Source organism: Sciurus vulgaris, assembly GCF_902686455.1.
Source record: "Sciurus vulgaris genome assembly, chromosome: 9".
Lineage (NCBI taxonomy): Eukaryota > Metazoa > Chordata > Mammalia > Rodentia > Sciuridae > Sciurus > Sciurus vulgaris.
Window position 1 is genome coordinate 140039586 of NC_136469.1, and position 20839 is coordinate 140060424.

The window sequence follows — 20839 nt, forward strand, 5'->3', positions numbered from 1 at the left end:
CAGAATCGGTGCTCGCAAGCACCACCCTGAGCTTGTATCAGATCTGATGACTTTGAAAGGTGCCCTGGACCCCAGGCTGCCGTAGCAGCCAGGAGCCGCCTGGCTGGCAATGAGACCACTGCCATCTTTTCTGGCCAACCAGAGCACGTGCAGGAAGGAGTGGGGGCGGGGGACACACCTGCACAGTAACGATGGGGTCAGGGCACCAAGGAGACAGGCATTTCCGAGGACATGGGAGGTGTGTCAGGTCCCCAAGCCACACCCAGGTTGATGATTCACTGGGAGGACTCACAGGACAAAGCACAGGTGTGTATCGATCCCCAGGGTCAGGACTTAGCACAGTGAAGGGACACAAGGCAAATCCAGCAGAGGGAAAAGGCACAAGGGGCAAAGTCCCGAGGGACTCAGCACAGTCCCAAGAGGAGTCCCACAGGATGCAGCCATGAGTCCGGCAACTTCTGTGACTCTTGTCTACCAGGAAACTCCTGGGAACCTCAAGAGTCCAGAGATTTTATCAGGGGTTGGTCACAGGGACTCCCTCTGCTCCCCAAGGGAAGCAGGTGCAGACTGGAGGGAACAGCACTGACCTCCTGCTTGCAGCTAGGCAACGTGGCCACCCTCGCCGTTCTGGAAGGTGACAGCCTTCCCAAGTCCCAGGCCCCAGAGTCTAGCCCAGGGCCAGCCCGCAAGCAGGCCCTTCTGCCCAGAGCAGCCTCAGGCCCGTTGTGAGAACTCTTGACGGCTTGGAAGGTCTTGGTGTGGGAGCCAGGTGACACGCCAGGCTTCAAGCTTTGGTGGCAGGCACTTCTTACAGAACTCTGTCATGGTTTTCCTGCAGGGGCTGTGCTCCCGGGTGCAGACTGTCCTTACCAACTCCGTGGGCTCTCGGGCAGGCCTTACCCTGCTCTGCAGCGTGTGCCCTGGCCCACCCACCGAGTGTGCTAGCCTGTGCGTCTTTATAGCACCCCTGAGAATAATTCTAGACGAAGGCCTGACAGCTCGTCGTGAATCAGTCAGGAAGATTGACACGTGGAACAGGCTGCGGGGTGATTTGCTCCCATTGTCTGGTGATTTCCCGCCGTCATTTGGAGGATGGGAATCGCAGGGTTCAATTTGTTACCAGAAGCTCGGCCCAGGCGATTCTGGGCTGGGAGATACTGGTAAATTATTCATGGATTCTTGGACCTGAGAAATAAGCATGTCTAGACGCTTCAGTTTACAAATACAGAACTGATGGTGTGGGCACCCCGTTCCTGGCTTCCGCTGTGCGTGGACCCAGGGCTCTGTTGTATGTTCCCCCTCGCAGAGACCCTTACCACTGCCCCTTTGGGAGGGCAGTGACCACACGTGAGGGGCCTGGGGCACAGAGAGGTTGAGTAACTAGCTCAGTCCCCCAGCAGAGAAGGGGTAGAGGCCAGCATGGAATGAAGCAGTGCCTGGTCCCCACCATTGAGACACTGCCCAGAGAGACGGGTACCTTGAGGAAGGTTGCTAAGGTCAAAGATGGACTCGGGGGTACGAGCAAGTCTTGAACCCAGGAGTCTCCCTTCCGCCTCCTTTTCTTTGATCATGTGGCCTCGTTTTCATTTCCTGTGGTTAGCCTCTAGTTGGTTCTAGTCCTAATATAAATACTCCTTGGTGAATTCATAAAAAAAAAAAAAAAAAAAAAAAAAAAAACTCCATCAGACTCAAGAAGTACCAAGTGCTGGAGCCTCCTCGCCAGCCCAGCCCAGCCACTCTAAACTCTAAAATGGCCTTCACACCTACCATGCACACTCTGGACCAAAAATTAGAGCATTGGTCCATGCTCCCCGCTCCTCCGGGAGTAAGAGTAGGTTCCTCAGCTGGCAGGCAAAGCGGGTGTAAGAAGCCCCTGCCTCCTCCTCCAGCCTTCCGCCATGCTGGGACACCCTTCAACACCACTGGTCACTTACAGCTCCTCTAGTCAGCTCACGCTCTCTGGCTTCTGCACCTTGAGCCTCCTGTGACCTCTGTCTGCAAGGTCCAGCCTGAGCCCGCCCCACCCGCCCTCGCTGCTCACCCCGTCTGGATTCCATAGCCTTTCCCGGCTTCCTGCTGTCAGAGCATGTCCCAACCAGTGCTGAGATTAGGTAGGTACACAGCTGTTCTTTCCACTAGATCCTGAGCTCTTTGAAGGCAGGGGGACTGGGCCTTGTGTCTAGAGGACAGGATGAGCCCTAGTGGTAAGGAGGCGGGTATGTAGAGACAGACATAAGAACGGGCCTCTGGGATGGAGGCCCAGTGGAAAGTAAAACAGAATCTGGAAGGAGATGGCCTGAAGTGGCCTGGAAATTAGCTATCACACTGGTGTGGACACTTTTTCACTGGAGAATGCTTTCTTCAAGTGGAATCTGACAAATTTCCCAAAACATAAAAGGAAAGCTCTAGGTCAAGGCCCATATTTCCAGGCCTGCCCACCTCAATGAAAGAGTTGGTCTACATCTTCCTTCTTATTTTTCTCCGCCATACTGGGGATTGAACCTAGGGCCTTGCATGTTTCAGGTAAACACACTACTGCTGAGCTGCATCCTCAGCCCTTGTACATTTTATTTTGAGACAGGGTCTTGCTAAGTTACCCAGGCTGGCCTCCAACTTAACGATCCTCCTGCCTCAGCCTCCTGAATAGCTGGGGTTACAGATGTGCTCCACTGTGCTTGGCTTATTCCCTCCTTCTGGAAGCCTTATATCACAGTCATGGGTGGGCTGAGGCGTTGGGTTGACTGTGTTTGGGTAAATCAGCTGCTGTAACAAATAAGCTTGAGCCTTATTTGTTACACTGACTTAACACAATGAAAGTTCTCTTCTCATTGGCATCACCATCTGAAACAGGTGAGCAGGGGCCCTCCTTCCAGGAAGCCCTTCAGGGACATAGGCCTCTCAATGGAGTGGCTCCCTTCTGGGGCTTTGGAGCCCTCTGCTGGCTCCTCCGGGAATGGCCAGCTGACAAGGAAGCCTGAGCTCAGACAGCATCCCACTCCTAAGGCCTGGGTGGGGTGACACGTCACCTCTGCTCGCTCTGGGTGGGTTGTCACATGGCCCACTGGATGCAAGGCACTGGGTGGTGTGGCTGGCAGTGTGGCCAGGGTGGGGAGCTCAGGTGCGGAGAGGCTGCACAGGCTCCCCGCAGAGCCCCAGTGCAGAGCTGCACAGAGGAAGAGGCAAGTTCCTCCAAACAGCGTCTTCTAGTTTCCTCGATTTAATTCCAGGAGACTGGTCACGGCTGCAGCGTGGCATCGGAGGCTCTGCAGAGCGGGTCGTGGCCAGACTCCTTGCAACAGAGCTGCAGTCACTTGAATTGGGGCAGCACTGCGGTGGGGACCAATATCACACCCAGGAATGACCTTCAGCATGTGAGGGTCTGTCGGGTGGCAGGAGGGGTGCCCGTGAGTTCCTGGATGCTCACGACTATACCAGCTCCTCTGAAGTCCCCTTTGCTCTGTTCTTGCTGTAGCCCTCTGGGGTCCACACCTGCCTTCCCGTGGCGCCCTGTCACTCTGGCTTAGCAGTTACCAGCGTGTCCCCTGGTAGACTTTGTGCTCCTCTGGGGTTGCCGTTGCCAGCGTCTGAGGGAGCACCTACCCACACCGGGGCTTGCTCATATTTACTTTTAGATCATAATGCACCTTGGACTCTCTGCTTACCTTTCACTCCTTCACTCTGACTTCAAGAGTCCAGAGAGCGGGGTGGCTGCACTCGGGCCCTGAAGTCAGCACCTCCAGCCCCAATGCCCCCGCACACATCTGAGCCAGGCAGCCCAGACACGTTATGTTCCTCTCTGTCCCCTCATTTGTAAATGAGACTTCTACCACTTGGGTTGTCATGAGGTTAGAATGAGATAATTTATGTGTTTGGGTAGTTTTCATAGCTATAAGGAACAGAAACAATTTTATCTTTTAAAAGTTGTTTTCTCTGATGAAGGAAGTTCTTGAAAAAATACCTGGGTGGGACTGGAGAGCCAGGCTCAAGGCACCTCAGACCATGCCCAGAGCCGATCCCAAGGGCCCTGCAGTGACCAGTGCCAGCAACCGCACTGCTGGCGCTGGCCACCACCGCCCCCACCCTGCAGCTGCTGCTACCCCAAACCCAATCCTGCCAGAGCCCTCTGCTACTGGGGACCCTGCCCCAGCCCCACATCAGCTCCTCCAGCACCTCATTCAAAGCCCAGGCATCTGATTGGCTGAGAAGGGTCATGTGTTCATGCCCAAGCTGCAGGGGATGCTGGGACAGAAAGCATCTGGCATTTTCTCCTTTTTTTTTTTTTTTCTTTCTGTGTGTGTGTGACAGTGGGGGGGGTGGGGGGTGGTACTGGCAATCAATCCCAGGGCCTCGCGCATGCTAGGCAAGCACTTTACTACTAAATTACATCCCCAGCCTTTTCTATCTTATTTTGCGTCAGGATTTTGCTTAGTTTTGCAGGCTGGCAATCCTCCTGCTTGGTCTCCCAAGTTGCTGGGAATATAGGTGTGCACCCCTGTGCCCAGAGTCCTTGGCCTTTCAGGTTCACAGTGAAAGTGATCTTTGTTTCCCACTAGGGCTCACAGGCAGGAAAGTCTCCCAAAGAGGAAGGGGCTTCCGATGCTGGCTGGTAAGAAAGGGTGACCAATGCCCACTACAGGACACGAAGACCTCGCACTAAGTGGTTAGAGTAGGTGTCCAGCCCCTGACAGAGAGCATGGTGCTGTGCAGAGGTGCAGCGGGCACACCCTGCTGGGGGCTTGAGGGTCGGTGCTGTGGGAGCCCCAGTGAGAGGGGACGTGCTTGGACTGGCCGACTCACGAGTGGAGAGGAGTGTGCTGGGTATAGGTCAGTGGATCAGTTTGCTTGTGCTGCTGAAACACCGTTCCACGGACTGAGTAGACTAAACAACAGAATTTTTGTGTCTTGAAGTGCTGGAGGCTAGAAACCCCAGATCAATGTGTCGGCAGGGCTGATTCCTTCTCCAGGTTGTGAAGAGTCTTATTCTTGCCTCTCAGAGATGGCCAGTGTCCCCAGGCCTCCTAACTTCTTTTCCCTCTATGCCTGCCTGTCTCCAAATTTCCCTTTTGATTAGGATACCAGTTGTGCTGAATTGGGGGTCATCCAATGACTTTATTTTAACTTGGTTACTGTAGGGTCTCTGTCTCCAAATGAGGCCCCACTCTGAGGTCCTGAGGGCTTTGACATATGCACTCAAAGGGCACCTAAGTCAACCACAATGGGCAGGGATGAGCGAGGGTGGCTTAGCTGAGGAGCTTTGGCCAAGGGCAGGAGCCAAGGGTGATTCATGACTTGGGCTGAGCCACTGGAGAGTGGTGTTGCCACTCACCACAGCAGGAGTTGCAGACAAAGAGTAAGTCAGGTCAGAATCCATGCTGGCGGTTCCCATCCCATTCTCCAATGACTGGACTCGTAAGGGACCTGTGTGCCCACCACGGCCAATAGGATGTGAAGAGAGGTCTGCTAGAGGACTCCAGGGAAGTTCTCAGCACCAGTAAATCTGTGAAAGGGCAGGATTCCTCTCTCCAGCCACACGTGAATGGGAAAGCATGTGGCCACAGTTGCCACCAGGAGCCATCCTACAATTGTGAGTAGATGCAGTCTTGCGTGGATGAGGTCTAACTGTGGAAAGCAGAGAGAAGCGCAGGAAGCACCTGCATTCTTGGTCATGTTCCTGAGCCACCAGATTAACAGTCCTTGAAGTTTACCACGCCAGTGAATTTGCATTTATGTAAGGGTTCCCCTTGCTTAGGCATTTTGAGTGTGGGATCCCTGTTACTTGCAGCCAAGAGCATCCTTAAGTGACACAGTGCATTAGCAGGTCTGCTGGACTGAAATTTCTTAGAGATCATAGGCCATGTTTGGTTTATTTCCATGTCCAGGACCCAGTACTCAACATGTTTAATGAGTGAATCAGTGAATGATGGCAGATCAGAGTGACTTATCCAAAAAGGCATAGAAATCACAGCACTGATACGATTAGGGTGGTGGTTGATATGTTCTGGCCTTATTCCATGCTGTGAGGAAAGTAGTTGTGGAGTCAGAATGAAAGACAAAATGGGAAGAAGACGAATGCTGTGCAGGGAGAAGGTGCTGCCTTCCTCTCTTCTCCGCCATCATATCATTGGCTCACATCTAAAGCAGGGGTCTGTGCTTCTCCTCTGCCTTCTCCAATACCCCCATCCCAAGCCTGGAGTCAGTCGTCCAGTGAGTCCTGCCCATTCGACTTTCAAAATCTGTCTCAAATGCATCCTCTTTCCTGCTCTTCCATCTTAGCTGGATGGTCTGGGCCACCATGATCTTTGGGAGCTGCAGGGCCCCCAACAGGGTGCCTAGTTTCCTCTCTAGTTCCCCTGCTCTCTGCAGTCATCGGGGTCTCACAATGCAAATGCCATGTCCTCCCATTACTTAAAATCCTCCATTAGTTCCCCACTCTGCCCAGAGTAAAACCCCAGTAAAAGTCACCCTCCTGACCATGGTCTGAAGGGTCCACCTGACCTGCCCTTCCAATCTCAGCAGTCTCCTTCTCTCTTCTTGTCTCATCCCGCCCCTGCTGGTCTCCTCTCATTCTGTGGCCATCCCAAGCTTTTTCCCACAAATCTGTCTTGGTACATGATTTTCCACCCATCTCCACAATTTAAAAAAAGTTTTAAAATAGCTAAGTGTATTCTACTTACAAGAAAGTATAAAATACAAATACATACCACACCTTCAGGCACACATACACACACACACACACACACACACACACACACACACACACACACACAGAGCTTAAAGAATGACCATAGGTCTACCACCCGGGTAACCACCATCCAATTTAAACATCAAAGGTCCTACGAAAGCCTACCTTTCCAATCATTTCTTGTACCTCCCCCAACATAACCATTGAACTGACATTTGAAAATTTATCTTTGCCTTTCTTTGTAGTTTTGGCATCTATATGTAATTCCACCAGCAAACTTTTAATTTTGCATGTCTTTGAATTCTATGCATGGAATAACTGTGTGATTCCACATTTCTTTTGATTAATAGTACTTCTTATGAGAGTTTCCTGTGTGTGTTTACCGATGGCTATAGCTAATTTGTGCCTCTGGCTGTAGTTCCCCGTACTATGACAACCCACACTTGGTCTATCTGTCCTTCTGGTGGGCACGTAGGTTGTTTCCCACCTGTGGCTACTCTGAGCAACACTACCATGGATATGTAAGTAGATACATCCTAGGACCTATGGGAAATCTTTTCAAGGGAATTTTCTAGCAGTAGGTCTGCTGACTAGATGATGTCAAACTGTTTCCCAAGATGGCGGCACAAATCAAACTCCCACCAGCAGAGTCTGCATGGTTCATACCTTTAACACTCCGCCTAGGTGGGTACCAAGTGTGAGCCCCCTCAAGCACTGCACACTGCTCCACCCTCTCATTTCACCTCACAACACCCTGAGAGGTCAGGGTCATCCTTCCCATTGTGCCAATGAGGAAACCAAGGTTCTGCTGACTTCAATCACTGGCAAATTGTGTTGGGATATGAGCCCTGTGGGACCCTCATCTAAGCTTTCCCTGCAGTGTCACATGATGGCTCTGCATGGTCTGTGGGTTCATTGAGTAGAATAGGCATCTAAATATCTCGGAGACTGAACTTTTGAGGGAAACTTAGTGTCACAAACTCAGTCTTTGGTGCACATTAGAATCATCCAATCCCTGTACCAAACCAATGGGATACAGTGGGTGTAGATGTATCTTCCTGTGGTTTTAATTTGAAGTCCCTATCATTGTTTACTGACAATTCATATTTTCTATGGGGTCTGTTCACAACTTTTGCTCATTGCAGTTGTATTATTCATCTTTTATTGACATGTTAGAGTTATTTATGTATTGTGGATACATTTTCTTTGAATATGTTTGTATGTATTGCAACTATGTCAACTCAGTCTATGGCTTGTCTTCATTTTTATGGTGTCTTTAGAAGAACCAAAGACATTAATTTTGAAAATATCCAAATGAGCATTTTTTCCTTTCATAGTTATTTATTTTTGTGTCTTGTCTGTTTGCCTAATTTCAAGGTACCTCTCTTGTCAGGTCTGTGTACTTTTAACACATTTCTGAAGTGATGTTACTGTGCATTAATGTTGGGGAAGCCTGGTGCTATGGTTATCATAGGCTTAGGGTCAGATTTGAGTTTGACTCTCAGCTTTAATATCTCCTGCGCCAGTCACTTTGTCTCTCTGAGCCTCCGTTTCCCTATCTGAAAAATGGGGTAAACAGAGGATCCATTCCCTATTTTTGTTAGAAGACTCCAATGTGATAAAGCTCACTCAGTATTTAACAAAGTGCCCATCATGAAGGAAGTGCTTTACAAGAGCTCTCTTGTTTGTGTACTGGCTGGCTTCAAGCAGCAGCATGGAACAGAAGGAAATAACATGGCTTGTTGTTCATTTCCAGTATATCAAGGCCTTTTACAATGAATCATGGGAAAGAAGGCATGGACATCAAATAGACCCGGATACTCTGACCCTGCTCTGGTCTGTGACTGTGTCCATATTCGCCATCGGTGGATTGGTGGGGACACTAATGGCAAAGAAGATTGGAAAGTTTCTTGGGAGGTCAGTAGAGGTCTGTCTTTGTTTGGGGAATCCTCTGTAATGATCAAAATATGTCGGGACCATGGTCAGGTCTCAGCAGACCACAGAATTCCACTCCAACAGTTCAACTGGGGAGATTTTAAGGGGTAAGAGGAGGAAAGCAGGTATGAGAGCCCAGGGAAGCCCTGGACCAACAAGCAGGGCTGAGCTGTGGAGCTGTGAGCGTGGAGCCCAGGCGAGGGGGGACAAATGCCTTGACCTCTTTCCTCCCGCCTTGAGCCCTCCAGGAGGGCCAGCTCCTGGGGTGCAGAGCCGAGAGGGAGGGGAGGATGGATCTGGATGTGGACGCAGATGGAGAGCGGCTTTAGAGGTTGTGCCACATAAGCACATGCGGGTCTGTTTTAAAGCAAACCAGCGGCTGAGATTGTCATCCGTTGTATGTTTATTTAACCACTCTCTAGTTGATAAGATTTCAGGCTATTTTAAATCATGTGCATTATAAATAAGGCTGCAGGGAGTATCCACAGCTCCTGTGGCCATTTCCCACCCAGGCCTCTCAGTCAGGTCCTCGCACTCCTTGCTTACTTTTGACTTAGGCAGCTCTTGGAGAAGGCTGGTTGTCAATAAGCTCCCCACTCCCTGCTTTCTCTGTGCCTCCGCCACTCCTGCAGTCTCCTGGGAGCTACTGAGGCCTGTGTGGAAGCAGCAGAGTCTCCTGCATGTTCAGGTCTGAACTTGAATCTTGTGTCTTCTACTGACTGGCTGGGGGCCGTGGCCAACTCATTTAATTGAACTTCAGTTTTCTCATCTGTAAAAAGGGAATGATAGTCCCCACTTGTGGGATGCTGTTAAGTGCTAGGGAAAATGAGTGGAGAGAGAATGTCATTAGTAGTAGGTTAATAAATGGAAGCTGTTGTTATTTACCATTTTCTTCACGGTCACCTTGACATCATACGTGGTAGGTGCTCCACAAAGCTCCATACTGCGTTGGCTTGCATTGTGGAGGAGAGTCATCATCCCTAGAACATCTCCCCAGACCCAGGGATACTGAAATGGTGCTGAGAAGGGTCCTACCTTTCCTCTTCATTCTGCCTCACGCCCATCCCATCCTGAGCAGGTCAGAGCAATGATGCTTCAGGGAAGGCTGAGTGGTCATGAAGGTCTGTGGCACCCAGTGAGGTACAGGGGAGGGGCTGACATTTTCCTTATCCCCAATGTGTCCCCAAGGTCATTTACAGAGCAGTAACTAATGGGAACTGGGTACCAGGGAAGTATAGCTATTACCTAACGGTGAGAGAGCCCTTTTCTGAGGTCCTCCAATGCTCCAGGTACACAATACCTCTCCTGTCTAATTTGCTTTGCACTGTGGGGATCTGTAGATGGGAACGGAGAGTAGTCAGAGAAGTGAGGGTATTTATACCAGCTTAGCTAGCTCACACGTGGCTGAGGTCATGCTGGGACTAAGCACAATGGTCTCAGCACCTGATCTTTCCCCTATGGCAAGGAGCTCTTAACTAAAGTCCTGTTGGCAATGTTTTTTTTTTTTTTTTTTTTTTTTTTTTTAGTTTTATTTTTGTCTTTTTGGTACTGAGGATTGAACCCAGGGGTGCTCAACCACTGAGCTATAGCCCCAGCCCTCTTTAAAAAATATTTTATTTAGATATAGAGTCTCTCTAAGTTGCTTAGGGTCTTGCTAAGTTGCTGAGGTTGGCTTTGAACTTGTGATCCTCCTGCCTCAGCCTCCCTATCTCTGGGAGGCATGTGCCACCTTGCCCATCTTGGCAATGGTATTGGAAAGTCCATGACGGCAGGGCAGTTGATAAGCACTTGGCTATCACCGAGACTGGCCCCAACAGCCAGGGGCCCTCAGGTGCTGTCACTAGCCTGGAGTTCTCTCACTAGCCTCTGGCCAAGCCAGACCCTGTTCACAGTCCTTCTGTCTATCCCAGTTAGACAGAATTGGGCCCAGCAAACCCCAGCTCTCCCATGTACCAGCCACTGTGTGACGTGGGACTCGGCAACTTCATCTCTCAGTCAGTATTTTTCTCACGTGTAAAATGAGGTTCTTGAAGGTAGCCCTACGCCCTCAACAGCATGGCGGCTGAAAAGCAACAGGAAAGCAAAAGAGAAAACATCCTGGAAGGCGTCTTCAGTTGCTAAGTGGTGGAGGGATCCTCACGTCAAGCCAGTGGGCCCGGAGCAGGGAGGCTGCAGAGAGGTCGGGTCGCGGGGGCTGGTGATCACAGCCAAGAAGCCGTCAGTTTCCCTTTTCATCATTTTGGGAGTCAAGGTTGAATCGTGCTGAAGTTACAGCTTAAATTATAACACTCTTGGGAGGAAAAGGAACAAAAATTGAAGACCGATGCTTCCCTTTGTTTACCTTCTGCTACGTAACAGTGCGTAACACACTACAGGTCATTTACTTCCTAAAACTCTGTTGCTGTCCCTGCTTTATACACGGTGGCCCTGAGGCCCTGGAGACCAAGCAACTTTCCCATGTTGCAGAGAAGCTGAGTTGAGATTAAGATCCAGGTGCCTCTGACCACAGACCCGAGCTTTTCCTATTATATGATGCTATTTTAAACTCCTCCTTCCTTTCTTCACCCACCCCTCCCTGCTGGGGACAGAGCCCCGGGAGCTGCACCACTGAGCTGCATCCACCCCTCCCCAGTGCTGGCGACAGAGCCCCGGGAGCTGCACCACTGAGCTGCATCCACAGCTCTTTTTATTTTGCTTCCAGACAGGGTCTCATTAAGCTGCTGAATCTGGCCTCAAACTTTCAATCCTCCTACCTCAGCCTCTGGAGTAGCTGGGATCACAGGCATGTGCCACCATGCCTGGTCTTAATCTCCTTGATCAGCCCTAGGTGGGCAAAAGCCCCAGCATATTGTTTTCTGGTTCTGAAGAAAGGACTTGAAGGGCTCAAGGGGGAGGTTTTGGGCATCTTGTCACTCACGTGCTCCTTGGCAGTGACTGGCTGGGAGGCAGTGGAGGGCCACACCCTGCCTACGACAGGGGGCTGCCCAGCAGGTCACATTCCCTCTGCTCAGGCGGACTTTTCAGATGTTGAATGGCTACTTTTTTTTTTCTTCTAACTTTACAAATAAGGTCACTCTGCTTTGATCCTCACCTCAAGATTGGAGACAGGAAGTGGCCCGTTTCCCCTCTCCATTTACTTCCCGATCACATTCTTTAAGTCCTTCTTGTCTCAGGCCTGGAACAAGCTTTCCTAGGCACTGGCTAGGTGGACCTCATCACTCCTCCTTGATGCCTCGTTACTCCTTGCCTGTGGGATCGTCAGGGAGCAAGAGGATGCTGCACAGGTGGTGAGAGACTGGGGAAGCGGCCTGGCAGCCTGTGGTCTCCTGAAGGTGCTCAATCATGCGGTAGCTGAGAAGTTTGGTGGCCCTGGGGTCCTCAGGATTCTAACGGGCCTGGTTCTGGCAGCTGCAGGGGTGGGAGGCTCCTAGCTACATGCTGAACTCCTCTGGGATCTGGAGAGGACCGAGGACGAAGAAGTTCAAGGGGCCAGGAGCAATCTCTGGAGATGAGCCACAGCACATTGCTGGCACCTCAGAGATGAAGGTTCTTTGCCTCCTGGAGCCTCTGGCTTGGAGAATTCTGAGCCATCAAGAATTCTGATGGAATCTCAGGCCCTTGTTCCCTGTTTGCATCCCTTTAGTGACAGAGCCCCGCTTCTCTCACAGTGGACACTTGCTGGAGTTTGAGCCTCCAGTCCCGCTGTGATGTGCAGGCTCATGGGGCTGAATGTGAGGCACGTCAACTCTGGGCTGCATCTAGTCCACAGTGACAGGAAGGTACAGGTACAGCCATGCCACAGGACTGTTGTCAAGATGGAGATGGAAATATAAAGTGTTCATCCTAACGACTGTCGAGAGTCACCACTAACATTTGCTACCACCATCACCATCGTCATCAGCTCTTTCTGAGATGCTGTCAGTCCATCACTCAACAGAGCAGATGGTGAACATGTCCTTTAAATCGTATAAATATTGCCCTCCTTACATATATCACTGAATCTAGTTCTTCCCTCCGGAGCAAAGTATGTATATACCACAAGGAAACTCGTATGGCTTAAAATCAGATCCTGGGTCAGATTCTCAGACAAGCCACATAACCACATTCAACTGTGCAAGAATGTGTGAGCGCATCTACCAGGCATGGGTGGCACTGTGTTCTAGCTAGCTTTTTTTTTTTTTTAAATCACTGTGACCAAAACACTGACAAGAACAATTTAGAGGAGGAAAAGGTTATTTGGTGCTCATGTTTTCAGAGGTCTCAGTCCATAAATGATGACTCCATTGCTCTGGGTGCAAGATAAGGCAGTGTATCATGGGGGGAAGGCCCAGCAGAGTAAAACTTCTCAGCTCATGTTGGGGTCAGGAAGGAGGGTGAGGAGAAGAGGGGAAAGAGCTACAGGGAAGATGTAACCTTCCGGGACATGTCCCCAGTGACCTACCTCCTCCAGCCATGCCCCAGCTGCCTACAGTTACCACTCAGCCAGTCCATTCAAGCCAGGATGGAAGGATTAGGTCACAACTCCAAAAATCCAATTATTTCACCTCTGACTATTCCTGTATTAACAGGAGTTTCTGGGGGACACCTCACAGTCAAGTCATAATGTTCCACCCCTTGCCCCCAAAAGCTCATGTCTGTCTCACAATACAAAATGTATTTGGTCTGTTTCCAAGAGACCTATATAGTCTTAACAGTTTTAACATTGCCTAAGTCCAAAGTCTGAGACCCAAGGCAAACTCTTGGCTGTGAGTCCCCTGTAAAGATCAAAAGCATGTTGTGTGTATCCAATGTATAGTACCATAGAATAAAAAGTACTATTTCAACAAACCTGGCTCAAAGCTGTCAGTAATATCCATGCCAATGACTGAGTGCTGTGTTGCCTTGACATTTCTTCCACCAGATTACTTAGATCATCAGTTTTAAATTCAGGCTTACACAAAGCTTCAGGATGTGGATGAAATGCAGCCAACTGCTTTGCCACAATATAACAGGAGTGGCCTCTAGCTCAACTTCCAGTCAAGTCCTCATTTCCCTCTGAAACTTCATGAGCACAGTCTGCATTTCTATCTGCATTCTGGTCTAACCTTCCACCAGATTTGCCCATTAAATTCTGCTTACAGCACTGTAAAGTTATATAACCTGCATCTCCAAATTATTCAAAATTCCTCCTGCCAACCATTTCGAAATTCTTCTGAACCACATGGTCAGGTCAGACACAGCAACAATCCCACTTCTTGGTACCAATTTCCATTTTAGTTAGCTTTTCCGTTGCTGTAATGAAAATACCTGACAAGAACAACTTAAAGGAAGAAAGGTTTATAGATGACCAACTCCATTGCTTTAGGCCCAATATAAGGCCACACGTCATGGGGGATGGGCCCAATAGAGGGAAAACTTCTCAATTGATGGTGGGGTCATGAAGTGGGGGGGAGGAGAGAGAGAGAGAGAGAGAGAGAGAGAGAGAGAGAGAGAGAGAGAGAGGAGAGAGGGAAGGGTCACAGGGAAGATGTACCCTTCCAGCACATGCCCCCAGTGACCCACCTCCTCCAGCCACACCCCACCTTCCTACAGTTACCACCTAGTCATTCAAACTAAGATGGATTGATTAGGTTAGAGCTTTCATAATTCAATAGCTTACCTTTGAAAATTCCTGCATTAAGAGGAGCTTTGAGAGACACTTCATATCCAAACCACAGTGCACTCTTGGAACTTGGCCTCTGTAATCAGGAGAGACACAGCTGTTGCCTAGGGGCTGAGGCTTGGGCAGGGGGTATAGACCCCAAGTGATTCATCATGCCAGTCACTATGATCCTATGCAGTGCTCTGAGTGGGTAGTAGAGAGACAGGAAAAGGCAGCTGGCATGGCTCTTGATTTTTAAATCCGTAAAGTACAGATAAGCAAATCCACCGTTGGGAGGATTTCCTGAGGAAGCAGCTATGGCGGGCACATGAGACCAAATTTACAGGGCATCTCATGTCATTCAAGAGCTTTTTGAAGGCCTGTGGCAGGAATGTAAGTCAAGGTGGTTTAAGCCTGACGGGGACTTAACTGGCTCAGATACCTGAAACATGATTTGGTTGAATCCATTTTTTTTATGATATCATAAAGTAATCAAATCTATGTCCTTCCTCCGCATCTCAGCTCTTCCTCCAGGTTGGCACTTCCCTGGCACTCACTCCCATAGAGGGTCACAGGGCCCAGCACTGAGGAACTTCCCCTTCCAATAGTTACAATGATGGTCCCAGGCACGGATCTCCTTGGCCTGAGCTAAGAACATGTCTTCAGGGTTCTCTCAACCAGGGGACAACGCACACCATGGGGGGACATTCGACAACGTCTGGAGACATTTTGGTTGCCATAGCTGGGTGCTGCTGGCCTCTCGGAGAGACTAGGGAAGCTGTGAAACACCTGCAATGCTCAGGAAGCCCCACAACACAGAATCCCCCAGCCTCAGATGTTAATACTGCTGAGGTTCAGAAATCCCCCCAAAGAACCTGCTCATGCACCAGATGAAGCACTTTAAATGAAGAATTCCCAGAGTGCTTTGAAGATGACTGGTGAGCCCTGTACCATGCACCAGCCCCTGGAATAGGGACATGAGCCCACCAGCCCTGACACCGAGTGTGGGCGGGTAGTTTTGGTGGGAATCCGTGAGACTCCTCCTAGAAGGATGGATATTGACGAAATGCCAACAAAAGGCCTCCTATGCAGTATTTCAGGAAAATAGCAGGTTTTCAAAGATACTGCTCCCTCCTCATCTTACTCTACTTCAATCTTCTCAAATGCATTTTTGTTTTATTGTAGTAGAAAATAACTTTAGCTCCTCTTTTAGCTGGAGGAGTCTACAAAGCACGTGCTCCACTGCCTTAACAGGACATCGCATCGTGTGGACTCAACCACCAACCATATCCTCTCACAGTCCTGGGGGCTGGGAGTCTAAGGGGAAGGGGTCGGCAGGAGTCGTTTCTCCTAAGGCCTCTCTCCTTGGGGTGCAGATGACTGCTTTTTAAAAATTTGTTCTAATTAGTTACACCTGACAGTAGAATGCATTTTGACATGTCATACATTTATGGAGTATAATTTCTCATTCTTCTGGTTGTACGTGATAGAGTTACACAGGTCATGTAATCATATACGAACACAGGGTCATCATGTCCAATTCATTCTACTATCGTTCTACCCCCACGACCCCTCCCCTCCTTTAACTCCCCTCTGTCTAGTACAAAATTCTTCTATTCTCCCACGCCCCCTTATTGTGAATTAGCATTCGCATATCAGAGAAAACATTTGGCCTTTGGTTCTTTGGGATTGATTTATTTCACTTAGCATATTCTCCAGTTCCATCCATTTACAAGCAAATGGCATAATTTCATTTTTCTTTAAGGCTGAGTAATATTCCATTGGGTATATATATACCACAGTTTCTTTATCCATTCATCTGTTAAAGGGCATCTAGGTTGGTTCCACAGTTTAGCTATTGTGGATTGAGCTATTATAAACATATGTGGCTGTGTCACTGTAATTTGCTGATTTTAGGTCCTTTGGGTATAAACCTAGTAGTAGAATGATTGGGTCAAATGGTGGTTCCATTCCAAGTTTTCTTAGGAATCTCCATACTGCTTTCCAGAGCGGTTTCACCAATTTGCTGTCCCACTAGCAATGAATGAGTGTGCCTTTCCCCCCACATCCTCGCCAACACTTGCTTTTGCTTGTTCTTGATAATTGCCATTCTGATTGGAATGAGATAGAATCTCAGTGTAGTTTTGATTTTATTACTCTAACTGCTAGAGGTGTCGAACATTTTTTCATTATTTGTTGACTAATTGTATTTCTTCTGTGAAGTGTCTGCTCACATCCTTAGCCCATTTATTGATTGGGTTATTTGGTTTTTTGATGTTAAGTTTTTTGAGCTCTTTGTATATCCTGGAGATGAATGCTTTATCTGAAGTGCATGTGATAAAGATTTTTTCCCAATCTGTAGGCTCTCTCTTCACACTACTGATTGTTTCCTTTGCCTAGAAGAAGCTTTTTAGTTTGAATCCATCCCATTTATTCATTCTTAATTTTACTTCTTGTGCTTTAGGAGTCTTGGTAAGGAAGTTAGTTCCTAAGCTGACATGGTGGAGAGTTGGGCCTACTTTTTCTTCTGTTAGGTGCAGGGTATCTGTCATAGCACGTAAGTCTGATCCACTTTGAGCTGATTTTTTGTGCAGGGTGAGAGATTGGAATTTAATTCCATTTTGCTTATATGGATTTCTAGTGTTCCCAGTACCATTTATTGAAGAGGCTATTTTTTCTCCAATGCATGCTTTTGGCACCTTTGCCTAGTATAAGATAACTATATTTATGTGAGTTTGTCTCTGTGTCCTCTATTCTGTACTACTGGTCTACATATCTATTTTGGTCCAATACCATGCTGTTTTTGTTACTATTGCTCTGTAGTATGATTTAAGGTCTGATATTGTGATGCCTCCTGCTTCATTTTTCTTGCTAAGGATTGATTTGGCTATTCTGGATCTCTTATTTTTCCAAATGAATTTCATGATTGCTTTTTCTAGTTCTATAAAGAATGTCATTGGAATTTTCATAGGAATCACATTCTATTTGTATAGTGCTTTTGGTAGTGTGGCCATTTTGACAAAGTTAATTCTGCCTATCCAAGGACAATGGAAATCTTTCCATATTCTAAGGTCTTTTTAAATTTCTTTCTTTAGTGTTCTATAGTTTTCATTGTAGAGGTCTTTCATCTCTTTTGTTAGATTGATTCCCAAGTATGTATGTATGTATGTATGTGTGTGTATATATATATATATGTGTGTGTGTGTGTGTGTGTGTGTGTGTGTATATATATAAATATATATATATTTTTATTCTATTGTGAGTGAGGAATTTTCCTAATTTCTCTTTCAGTGGACTCATCACAGATGTATAGGAATGCATCTGATTTATGGTTGTTAATTTTATATCCTGCTACTTTGCTGAATTCATTTATGAGTTTTCTGGTGGAATTTTTTGGATATTCTAAATATGGAATCATGTCATTGGCAAATAGTGATAGTTTGAGTTCTTCTTTTCCTATTTGTATTCCTTTAATTTCTTTAATCTGTCTGATTGCTCTGGCTAGAGTTTCAAGGACTATGCTGAAATGAAGTGGTGAAAGAGGGCATCCTTGTCTTGTTCCAGTTTTTAGGGGAATGCTTTCAATTTTTCTCCATTTAGAATGATGATAGCCTTTACAATATTGAGGTACATTCCTAGTTTTTCTAGTGTTTTGAACATAAAGGGGTGCTGTATTTTGTCAAATGCTCTTTCGTTTCATATGAAATGACCATATGATTCTTGTTTTTTTTAAATTTATTTTTATTGTAAACAAATGGGATACATGTTGTTTCTGTTTGTACATGGAGTAAAGGCATACCATTTGTGTAATCATACATCTACATAGGGTAATGGTGTTTGATTCATTCTGTTATTTTTTTCCTCCCCCCCACCCCTCTTTTCCCTCTGTACAGTCCCTCCTTCCTCCATCCTTGCCCCTTCCCACCCCCCATTATGTGTCATCATCCGCTTATCAGCAAGATCATTCGTCCTTTGGTTTTTTGCGATTGGCTTATCTCACTTACCATGATATTCTCCAATTTCATCCATTTGCCTACAAATGCCATAATTTTATTATTCTTTATAGCTGAGTAATACTCCACTGTATACACATATACCACAGTTTCTTTATCCATTCATCAATTGAAGGGCATCTAGGTTGATTCCACAATCTGGCTATTGTGAATTGAGCAGCTATGAACATTGATATGGCTGTATCTCTGTAGTATGCTGATTTTAATTCCTTTGGGTATAGGCCAAGGAGTGGGATAGCTGGGTCAAATGGTGGTTCCACCCCAAGCTTTCTGAGGAATCTCCACACTGCTTTCCAGAGTGGCTGCACTAATTTGAAGCCCCACCAGAAATGTATGAGTGTACCTTTTCCTCCATATCCTCATCAACACCTATTGTTGCTTGTATTCTTGATAATCACCATTCTAATTGGGGTGAGATGGAATCCTAGGGTAGTTTTGATTTGAATTTCTCTTATTACTAGAGATGTTGAACATTTTTTCATATGTTTGTTGATTGCTTGTACATCTTCTTCTGTGAAGTGTCTGTTCATTTCCTTAGCCCATTTGTTGATTGGATTATTTGAATTCTTGGTGTAGAGTTTTTTGAGTTCTTTATATATTCTTTGTATATATATACATATATATATGTGTATATATATATAAAGTTTTTTGTATATATATATAAAGTTCTTTATATATTCTTTATATATATTATATATTTATATATATTATATATTTATATATAATTTTAAATTAGTGCTTTATCTGAAGTATCAGTGGCAAAGATATTCTCCCACTCTGTAGGCTCTCTCTTCACATTACTGACAGTTTCCTTTGCTGAGAGAAAGCTTTTTAGTTTGAATCTATCCCAGTTATTGATGCTTGCTTTTATTTCTTGTGCTATGGGAGTCCTGTTAAGGAAGTCTGGTCCTAAGCCAACAAGGTGAAGATTTGGACCTACTTTTTCTTCTATAAGATGCAGGGTCTCTGGTCTGATTCCGAGGTCCTTGATCCATTTTGAGTTGATTTTTGCGCAGGGTGAGAGATAGGGATTTAGGTTCATTCTGTTGCATATGGATTTCCAGTTTTCCCAGCACCATTTGTTGAAGAGGCTATCTTTTCTCCATTGTATATTTTTGGCACCTTTGTCTAGTATGAGAAAATCGTATTTATTTGGGTTTGTGTCCGTGTCCTCTATTCTGTACCATTGATCTACCTGTCTATTTTGGTACCAATACCATGCCATTTTTGTTACTATTGCTTTGTAGTATAGTTGAAGCTCTGGTATTGCGATAACCCCTGTCTCATTCTTCCTGCTAAGGATTGCTTTAGCTATTCTGGGTTTCTTATTCTTCCAGATGAATTTCACGATTGCTTGCTCTATTTCTGTAAGGTACATCATTGGGATTTTAATTGGAATTGCATTGAATCTGTATAGCACTTTTGGTAGTATGGCCATTTTGACAATATTAATTCTGCCTATCCAAGAACATGGGAGATCTTCCCATCTTCTAAGTCTTCCTCAATTTCTTTCTCCAATGTTTTATAGTTTTCATTGTAGAGATCTTTTACCTCTTTGGTTAGATTGATTCCCAAGTATTTTTTTTTTTTGAGGCTATTGAAAATGGAGTTGTTTTCCTCATTTCCCTTTCAGATGTTTCATCGCTTGCATATAAAAATGCTTTAGATTTATGTGTGTTGATTTTATAGCCTGCTATTTTGCTGAATTCATTGATGAGGTCTAGAAGTTTTCTGCAGGAGGTTTTTGGATCTTCTAAATATATAATCATGTCATCCGCAAATAGTGACAGCTTAAGTTCCTCTTTTCCTATTCATATCCCTTTAATTTCTTTAGTCTGTCTAATTGCTCTGGCTAGAGTTTTGAGGACAACGTTGAATAGAAGTGGTAAAAGAGGACATCCCTGTCTTGTTCCTGTTTTTAAAGGGAATGGTTTCAGTTTTTCTCCATTATGAATGATGTTGGCCATGGGCTTAGCATAAATAGCCTTTACAATGTTCAGGTATGTTCCTACTATCCCTATTTTTTCTAGTGTTTTGAGCATGAAGGGGTGTTGTATTTTTCAAATGCTTTTTCTGCATCAATCGAAATAACTATCATTCTTATCCTTAAGTCTATTTACATGAGGGATTATGTTTATTGATTTATGAATGTTAAACCATCCTTGCATTCCTGGGATGAACCCCACTTGATCATGGTGCACAATTTTCTTAATATTTTTCTGGATATGATTTGCCAGTATTTTGTTAAGGATCTTTGGATCTATATTCATCAAGAATATTGGTCTAGCTTCATAGAATGAGTTCAGTAGGGTACCCTCCTTTTCTATTTCCTGGAATACTTTGAGAAGTATTGGAATGAGTTATTCTTTGAAGGTCTTGTAGAACTCGGCTGAGAATCTGTCTGGTCCTGGGCTTTTCTTGGATGGTAGGTTTTTAATGGCTTCTTCTATTTCATTGCTTGATATTGATCTGTTTAAATTGTGTATGTCCTCCTGGTTCAGCTTGGGAGAAGCATATGTCTCTAGAAATTTGTCAATGTCTTCGGTAGTTTCTATTTTGTTGGAATACAGATTTTCAAAGTAGCTTCTC

The 20839-nt window shown here is 46.3% G+C and overlaps 1 protein-coding gene across 6 annotated transcripts in view; it reads left to right on the forward strand.

The window, feature by feature from the left end:
• The window catches only part of SLC2A9 (solute carrier family 2 member 9), a 182701-nt gene that overhangs the window by 20936 nt on the left and 140926 nt on the right, over positions 1–20839 (forward strand). For all 6 annotated transcript variants that reach the window (XM_079153876.1, XM_079153880.1, XM_079153877.1 and 3 more), the window contains one exon: positions 8439–8599. In XM_079153876.1, coding sequence (XP_079010002.1) covers positions 8439–8599 — 161 coding nt within the window. The remainder of the gene's footprint in view (positions 1–8438; positions 8600–20839) is intronic.